Genomic DNA, 9,483 nt, shown 5'->3' on the forward strand with positions numbered 1-9,483 from the left:
ACCATTCTTCTGCATTCAGCCAGTCCATGACAGTACATTAGGCAGAACTGTATAGAAAAATGAGTATATTGGGATAAATCCACACTAAAATGCTGGCAAATTCTCATAAGAACTTGGGGGGAAAGCAAACTGGTGTGGAAATGTGGAGAACTGAAGATGGGGAAAATGAGAAACTCAGAAACCAAAATCGACAGATTGCCTGTCCCGTAGAGGGAGGGTTAAGATTTCTGTGCTGTTGTTTGCTGTTGTCTCACAACCATTTCTCTCTCTTCCTCCTTCTTTCCTGTCCAGGTGTGTCTGAGAACCTACCCACCGAGGAGTTCTGCAATGCTCACAGCCGTCTGTGGTTCTCTTGGCAACCAGTGTTCGGAGACACCCCGTTCCTCTCCAACCCACGTAGAGCTGCAGCCTCTGCAGACCTTCCAGCCCCACACCAGCCCGGATAGCGGGGGAGATTTCCCGTCCTCTCTGCAACCCACGGAGCTCCAGCACCTGCCTTTGGCTGGGCCCGACACGGAGTATTCGGGCAATGCTGGTTACGAGCTGCATGGGGCTTCAAGGTTAGACCTGGACGGCGAAAGCCAGCTGGCCCCTGGCCCGTACTCAAAGCTCCTACAGGCAGCACCAGATATGGCTCACCACTATGAACCTTGGTTCAGGCCTACCCATCCGAGCAGCGGCGCTGACGATGGTGGCATCAATCCATGGTGGGATCTCCATGCTGGATCCAGCTGGATGGAGCTTCAGAGTGGTCTCCAGCCGCCGGGCCACACGGGCGGACTTCAGCCAGGGCTGGGTGGCTATGGCACTGCAGAACATCAGCTCTGTGGCCCGCCTCACCACCTGCTGCCTTCAGGGCCACACCTCATGGGCCAGGAAGTGATCAAGTCCCTGGATTCTACTCAGGAGCCCCACCCAATGGAGCAGGCTGGGGATGGTAGCGGTAGGCCAAAGAGCTCAAGGCGCTCCGTGACCCGGAGTTCTGGCCAAACCGCCTGCCGGTGCCCTAATTGCCAGGAGGCCGAAAGGGTGGGCCAGTGCCCTGACAACTCCAAGAAGAAGCACCTCCACAACTGCCACATCCCTGGCTGTGGCAAGGCCTATGCCAAGACATCGCACCTGAAGGCCCACCTGAGGTGGCACAGTGGCGACCGCCCCTTTGTCTGCAATTGGCTGTTTTGTGGGAAGCGCTTCACCCGCTCTGATGAGCTGCAGAGGCACCTTCAGACCCACACGGGAACCAAAAAGTTCACCTGCCCCGTTTGCAACCGGGTCTTCATGAGAAGCGACCACTTGAGCAAGCACATGAAGACACATGAAGGTGCTAAGGAGGAAGGAGAAGGAGAGGCCAAAGCTGGGACAGAGCCTCCCGCAAAAGTCAAACGGGAACCTGATGGAAGCTCTTCAAGTGCGGCTTCCCAACCCAACTGAGCCTTTCTTCCTCGCCATCTCTCCATCATGGTGCCTCCTGGCCTACTGACTTGTCCTCCTTGCTCAAGGCTCTGGGATCACACGACACCCTCTAAGCCTGAACCTTATCCTGTCTTTGGAAGGAGAAGTTATTTATTCCCTAGGAGGAAAGGACGATGTTGTTGGGACACACTGGGAAGGGCCACGCCCTTGAGCAGCTTTCGGCTGGGTGTGTTGAGTGTGTGTTTGGGGAGTATGGGAGGGATATTTTTGAAGGATGGTCTTTGAGGTGGGTTGGGCTAAGTGGAATCTTCTGGGCAGATACAAATGGAGGGATATGGGCCTTACCTGTCTCCATCTTGAATGATGGGTTTCTTGTCGCTATTATACACAGAGAACACACAACTGTGTTAACAGTTATGGTGGAACGACATTCTTCAGTTTAAGCTTGTAGAAATTTAGGGGGTTGGATCTGCTATTCAACTCCCACCCACCCCAGGTCTCCGATTTAGTAGGTAACAAGGCTACCCTAGATTTGTAGGCAAAATAGCTACCACACCTCCATTGGATTTTTATTTTTATTTTTTTTGGAAGGATAATGGGCAGAATTGTTGGCTTGTGTCTTAGATTGCTACCTTGCTCTGTTCCCAAAGCCTCTAAGGCCCTCAACCTTATCCTTAACTATGGGTGTTTTCACAAGTGGCTCTGAAAGTACATTTTAGTTCCCCTTGTGGCCCTTGTAACCTAATAAATCATGCACTACAGATTTATTTTAAAATTTTCTTAAGGACCAGGCTGAAATGTGAGTTTATACACATATTCAGCACTTTCTTTAAGTCACCTGTGAAAGGATACAATCTCCAAAACTGTGTTTATACCCTTAACTAGCTTCCAGGCTCTCTCCCAATAGACATTCCTGATCTTAAAATGATAGGAGCAGGAGACTGCTCCTGTAATGTGAATCTTTGTAACATGTTTGTAACATCACAGGAGTGTGACAGATATTTAAAAATCATCTATGATTTTCAACTCTTAAGGAGTTGCAAAATCCAAATTGAACGCAGACATAACAGCTGCTTCCATACTAGGTGTTTAGTGTGGAATAATGCCCTGTTCATTCACATTTGGGGTGTGTGTGTGTGTATGTATGTCCAATACAGCATTGTTATCCATTTATAATCTTCCCTGTGTTTCTTCTGTCTTTTCTTACCATAGAAAATCTATCATTTTCTTAGAAGGACAGAAGACTGTAGATGCCCTTAGCATTACCCTTCCATCTTTTTTAGAAGTGTTGTGTCGACATGGACAGTGATGTATCCAGCAGGTGAACGAGTCTGGGTTTTATAACCCTTTTTAATTGAGCTGTTAATTAGTGAAAATACACTTCTCTGGCTATATATATATTTTATTTAACTTTTAAAAAATGAGCCAAATGCTGCTTAAATTAAAGTGCCATAGCACTATAAGACTCTCATGCTAATAAAAAATACTAAGAAGAAAGCTGTTTCAAGTCACTGCCATTTTAGAAGTACACACCCTCCCTCCTAATTAAATGCTTCCAAGCTACAGTTTTTAAAAACTATTAAAATATTAGTGAAATACTGCTTAAATTAGTGTGTTGCAGTGCTATAACACTATAATGCTAATTTTTAAAAAGAGGGGGAAACCTTTCTGGTCATTGCCATTTTAGAAAAGTGGCTTACCTGATGAACATACAGAAAAAGTTCAATGTCCTCAGGACTACGGAAAATCTATTGCAATTCTGCTTGTAGCTTGCAGTGGAAGAGCAACGACTTAGTAGTGCTATGCACCTCCAGAAGCAGTCATACAGTTAATTCTATGGAGCTACCGTACATTGCTGTCCTGTTCAACAATAAGGAAGTTTCTAGACCTCATTGTTGTAAAGCAGAGCTTAAAAGCATCTCAGTGGCGCATACCAAGAGCACTATGGGAGTACTGAAAAGCTAAACTATACCCACATTGTTGTTTGTGCAGAGGAATCGTCCTTAGGTGGGAGGGAGGTGTAGGGAGAACACACATAATGGCCTTGTTTACATGTAATGCTAAGCTAAACAATGGCTAAGCACAGATGAGCAGTTGTGCTGGTGCACAGTTAGAAAATCACAATGTTGTGCTCCTCCCCTGCTCCTGCTGTGCCACTGGGAGTTAAGGCATGGTTTGGCTAGTTGTTACATGCGAACACAAGTACATGGTTTGTCTCCCTAAACAAACCACACACAGTAAACATTGGTTACAGCTTGTGAGTTGTTTGGAGAGGAGGGGAGAAAAGCTCATTCATGCTAAGCCGTAGTTTGTCTTACTGTGATGTGAAAACCAGGCCAGTGGGCATATTACTACACTGATATTGTGTACTTGCTGTACGTACATGGATCACATTGGGTGGATTGGTGGCATGGATCGTTCCCTTCACTCAGCTCAAAATTCTCAAGTGGTTTGAAAACAGAAATTTTGGGTAAGAAATTATGCCTCAATCACTGATGCACAGAACTTACCTGTGATAAAAAAACCTCATGTCTTAAAATTATCCCTGTAGTGAAGCATATGTATCTGACTATAGGTGAGCTCTCTCTGTTGATGTTTCAGACACAACATTTTTAGCTGTGTTTCAGAAGTGCATCATATTATTGCATTTGTAATCCCTGTTAAAAAAAAATACCACACACACCAGACCTAAAATGTTGCACAGTGAAGCAATTGTATGCATCTCCGTTTTGTTTGTTAAAATAGCAGTATGTAGGGTTCCTACTCTCACAAGGAACTGAATTTGAAGGAAAGGGTTCAAATTCAAAATACACAATTAACTGTATTTCTATTTGTACCAAATGGGAGGTGTTCCGAGATTCTTTTTTCTGCAGCACAAAATGTATTGCGTTCTTTGTCTACATCCTTAGCCCACTGAGGCACCTGCTACACTAATATCTCAGTCACCACACAAATTTCAATGCACAAATGCAGTTTTGCAAAAACATTAAATTTGATGGATGGGATTTTGAAAACCCAGTTTCGAAAGGGTGGTCTTTAAAAAACACACACACACACACAGCTCCGTATAGATTTTTCTTGATATATATTTGAAGAAGTCATGTAAACTATCGCATTGCCAAAATTCAGTCTTTTGGTTGTGTCTAATCTTAGTCATAGAGTAGACCCATTGAAGTCAATCAGTTTAATGTCAATGTGTCTACTTTGAGTACAACTTATCTGGCTACAACCCTTTGTATGCCCCGTCCCCAAGTCCAAAAGCATCTCAATATAAAAATACAGTATTCTGCTAACTATATTCCAAATAGCAGAATTCAGACTTGAAGTTTTGCAGGCCAATCAGATTTAGGAGAATGGACTGGAGACTCTTTCCTACCCAATCCCCAATTTGTTCTAGCTCTTCAAAGCCTCTTCCCACACCCCACAATCTTAGCATTTTTCCTCCTCATTAATGACCCCACCTGGAAAGTTCAACCATGTTGCCTCCTGCCCAGTAGGGGTTTCTCCCTTGCTCTTTTTGTCTTGTGGCAATATCCTTGGCTCCACCTGCCCTTTTCCCCAGCATGCAGCATGAACGTTGCTCTAGAATGGCATGAGGGAGGATGTTTGGAGAGAGAGAAATTGTGTGGGATCTCGTGCAGCCTCACAGCAAGAAGGTGTCCAGACATGTCCAGGCCAGAAAAGGAGAGAGGAAAAGAATATATAACAACAATTGCTTGGGAAACGCTTGTTAAAAACATAACTCTGCCCGAAGGAAGAATCCTTTTTACACACACACACACACACACACACACACACACCGAGGGGAAGGGAATAACTAATGGCTCTGCTCTCTTAATGTGCTCTCCCTGCCCCCTAGCAGAGCAACAAAGGCCCTTCCAGTGATTATGACTTTTTACAGGCTTGGATTGGCTTCAGTTTTAAACTAAATCTGGGCATGGTTTGGACTAGGCTATGGATCCTGATTTTTTTATTTTTATTTTTGGTGTTGGGTTCTTCTTCTGAAAACCCTTATTCTTCTCATTAGTTAGGCCTGGGTTTCCCAAACTTGGGTCTTCAGCTGCTTTTGGACTGCAACTCCCATCATCCCTAGGTAGCAGGACCAGTGGTCAGGGATGATGGGAATTGTAGTAAAAAAAACTGCTGGCATCTCAAGTTTGGGGAACTCAGAGTTGGCAACAGATGCCCAAATTCAGGGTGCTGGGTGCAGGGGCTGGGCTGGGCTGTAGTTAAGTACAGTGTTTCTGTACTTATTCAAAGCTTTATTTGCATTCTAAAAACAGGGTGAACAACTAGGGGTTAAAATCTATCTGGAACCTATCATGCTTTCACCTGGAAATCCTTCCCTCGGATCATGTATATTTGCGGAGGTTGTCTAGTGAGGGAAAGGCTCATGTTCAGAGGCATCCCTCAGCTAGCATAGAAGAATGCATGATTTGAGAATCAGTGAGTTGGCTGAAAATAAGTTTGAAGACTTTACAGTCCCTGCTGCTCCCTGTTCTAAATGCTGGTAACCAGACTGTGGTAACTCAGCGGTGATAAAAATGTTTGTAGGCAGGTTATGCTTAGTCATGGTGAGAGGGGGGGGGGAACACTACGAGTGTTGTTATCTTTCCTATCACCTTTTACATTCTGAGGCATTTTAAGAAAGCGAAGCCCTGGTGAGCTGAGCCATGACTTGAGTTCGCAGCATGATTTCCAGGACAATTTACCCAGATATTATTAAGTCCAGTTCTTGGTGCTTTCCTGCCCGTGAGGGTGGCCGAATATCCTGTTTTATAGGGGAAAGTCCTCTTTTTGAAGGGCTGTCCATCCTAAGTACAGTTTAAAGATAAAGAACCCTAAGAAAAGAGGAATAGCTCAGTCAGTAGAGCATGAGACTCTTAATCTCAGGGTTGTGGGTTCGAGCCCCATGTTGGGCAAAATAGTCCCGCACTGCAGGGTGTGGGAGTAGATTATCCTTGTGGTCCCTTCCAGGCACACACACAAGGCATGTAATCACAGGATCCTCCACTATGGTGAGAAGTATTGTATTTCTATTCACCGTATTTTTCGCTCTAAGACGCACCTTTTCCCCCCTAAAAAGTAAAATGTGTGTGCGTCTTATGTGGCAAATGCAGGCTGCGCAGCTATCCCAGAAACCAGAACAGCGAGAGGGATCGCTGCGCAGCGCTCCCTCTTGCTGTTCTAGCTTCTGGCTTAGCCGCGCTCTGTTCCTTCCCCCACCTCCCACAAAAGCCAGAAAAAGCCGCACTCCCTTTAAAGAGCCGCGTGGAGCATGTGTGTGGCTTTTGGGGGCTTTTCCCCGAGGAGGGAGAAGGGCAACCCCTTAGTGATGGGCTGCCCCTCTCCTTCCTCGGGGAAAAGCCTGCAAGCACCGCACACACGCTCCACGCAGCTCGTGAAAGGGAGCACTGAGCAGAGCCTGGCATGCATACAGGCTCTGCTCAACGCTCCCTTTAAAGAATTTTTTCCCCTTGCGTTCCCCCTCTAAAAACTAGGTGCGTCTTATGGAGCGAAAAATACGGTAAGTTATAGTTGTCATTTCTAAATTTGTGTGTTTACATATAAAGGAGCATGAGTCATTTTTATGCAAATCTGCACCCTTTCTTGTCCTCTTTTTTGTTCTTTTGGCGATGCTCATGCAGTCACTCTCCTGCCCATGGGTTTTCAGCATGCCTTCGAAACTGAACTAGTGCACTGGACACTCGCAATCCACATGGAAACAGCAGCATCCAGAGTCACCGCTGGCTAACAACAGTAGCCAGTCCCCATGTGCAGACTCCCTTTCTCTCCTTTTCCTATTTCTTGTGACCTTTGCTGAGGAACTGCTTTCGCTGTAGGAGAACGGCACAAGGCTAAAAGTGTGGTGTCAAAATAGCCTCGGGCCCCAGAAAACAGCCCTGACCCAAATTGTCCAAGACGAGGTACGTGTGTGTGTGCAAGTAAATCTCGACAAACTTAGCGACGTGGATAAGCTCGGTAGCCCAAACCTTCTGGAAAAGCTGAGGATTAAATGTGAACGCGGGTGGCGTCGGCGTACCCGAGCAGGAGAAGGCAACTTAGCCAGCCCCAAATTAGTAGGCCGACATTTCCCTTCTGGGCGCGAAGGAGGAGATCCCACAAAGCAGCTGGCTCGTGGCTGCATCTGCCGTGTGCGTTTCGTGCAACACGCTGTCCATTGAGTGATTGCCAAATGCCGAAGACACCTGCTGCTTTCCCACACCCACTTCTCTCTCTCTCTCTCTCTCTCGCCCGCCACTCTCTTCGCCTCGGGGGAAAGCTCAGGCAGGGGGAGGCGGGAGCAGTTCCCAGAAGCCAGAGAAGCAGGCCGAGCCAGGATTCCAAAGAGATGGCCCAATTGTGTGGGGCAGAGAAGAGGGTGTGTTGTACACCTGTCTCCTTTGCTACCCGGGCCTTATACATTTCGATTTGATTGGATTTACACTTCTCTCGCGAGCCTGTGTTGTGCATTCCAGCTGCTGTTGCCTGTGATTTTAAGTGAAATCTTAACATTTAAAAAAAAATACAGAACTGTCATCGCTTGTCAGGAAAATCCCCTCTCAATTTCTCCCCAGTATTTTTAGGGTGTTAATCAGAGCTGGAAGGGAACACAACCTAGTCTATTCCCCTGCAATGCAGGAATCTTTTGCCCAACATGGGGCTCAAACTCACAACCCTGAGATTAAGCGTCTCATTCCCTACCTACTGAACTTTCCCAGCTGTCTCTCCTCTGGTGGAGGAAGCAGATCTGAATGTATGGAGCCGAGTGTTTGGTGGCCGAGGAAGCAGGTTCTTTTCTTGCTGTCTCCACCCTCCCCCATCCGAAAACCCTATTTTAAAAATGAAACGGCTTGTGTTTTGTATTAAGGATTATTGCAATTACTTTCCTACCCCACCCTAGCCCGAGATCGGTGAAGCCCTTGAGCAAATAATAACAAGAACTGGATTTCCCCGCTAGCTGATGTGTAATGAAATTAAAAGGAAGGGATTTTTAGGGAGGGAAGTAAATATGAAACAAGCAGGGTGAAAGGGTTATAGATCTCAGCCTGGAGTCTTGAAACCTCAAAACTCAGGTTTCTGTTCATAGCTGGAGGTACTGGTGGTCCTGTTGCCAACTTTTGCTGACTTTTGCTGACTGCTCGAGACCCTCAGTCGCTTCTGGAGTCCCTCCAGGTTTAGGGACCCTGAAGTGTAAGCTTAAATAGTTTCATAGCAGATCCGCCCCTGCTTCTAGCCCAGATTACTGAGCTGCTGCTATTGCCTTGGCATAGTATGTGGTTACAGCCAAGGGCATTCAAGGTGCCCTCCCTGGCTTTATTGGACACAAACAGACAGCTGGGTTAAATTTCCTCACATCCTTCAGTTCCTTATGCTAGGACTTTGTTGTTTTTTAAAAAGGCAAATCCATCCTGTCTGCCTCACAAATCCTGTTTCTTAATCCTAAATGTGTGAGGTCAGTATGTGGTTACTTGGTGGTGAAAGGAAAAGCACTTTGTGCATGCTCAGAGGCGTTTTTCTTATAACTGGCATTCCTCATTTTGGGCCCTGGTGCTGAAAGTAGATTCCAGGGCTCAGCCTTGGCACAAGTGAAGCCCTTTCTATCCCCCAAGAAGAACTCCACACCGGCCAACCCACCACCCATATTAGGGTTTTCTGCCTTTCACCACCTCCTGCTTTTTTATTCTGGATTTGGCCAGTGAGAAGAGAGACAAAGAAGCCGCCAGCTGCTTTTGCTTGCTGGACTGAGAGACTCGAAGCCTGACACTTTAAAATTTACAAAGTTCTGTTTCCTTTGCTTTTTCCATTTGACAAACAAACAAAAATCAGCCAAGCCATCTATAAATCTTGTGACTCTGGGAAGCTTACCCTCTCACGTCATTTCCCACAGTTTGTGGGAAGAGCAGAGGTCTGGAAATTCTACAATAAAAGATTTTTCAGGAGCCGGCCTAGTACCCTTTCCCCTAACCCCCTGCCAGGAGAGGTACTAAAGATCTGCAAAAGAAAGCAATAAATCTCACTATGCTTTTTTGCTGGTCAATTTCCTTTAGTAGAAACATTCCCATGAAG

The 9,483-nt window shown here is 46.1% G+C and overlaps 1 protein-coding gene across 3 annotated transcripts in view; it reads left to right on the forward strand.

Moving 5' to 3' along the window:
• The window catches only part of SP6 (Sp6 transcription factor), a 99,584-nt gene extending 95,157 nt beyond the window's left edge, over positions 1 to 4,427 (forward strand). For all 3 annotated transcript variants that reach the window (XM_081166738.1, XM_081166737.1, XM_081166736.1), the window contains one exon: positions 292 to 4,427. In XM_081166738.1, coding sequence (XP_081022864.1) covers positions 328 to 1,431 — 1,104 coding nt within the window. In that variant the 5' untranslated portion in view covers positions 292 to 327 and the 3' untranslated portion in view covers positions 1,432 to 4,427. The remainder of the gene's footprint in view (positions 1 to 291) is intronic.
• The last annotated feature ends 5,056 nt before the right edge of the window (positions 4,428 to 9,483 follow it).

Source organism: Podarcis bocagei, assembly GCF_964188305.1.
Source record: "Podarcis bocagei genome assembly, chromosome: 13".
Taxonomy (NCBI): domain Eukaryota; kingdom Metazoa; phylum Chordata; class Lepidosauria; order Squamata; family Lacertidae; genus Podarcis; species Podarcis bocagei.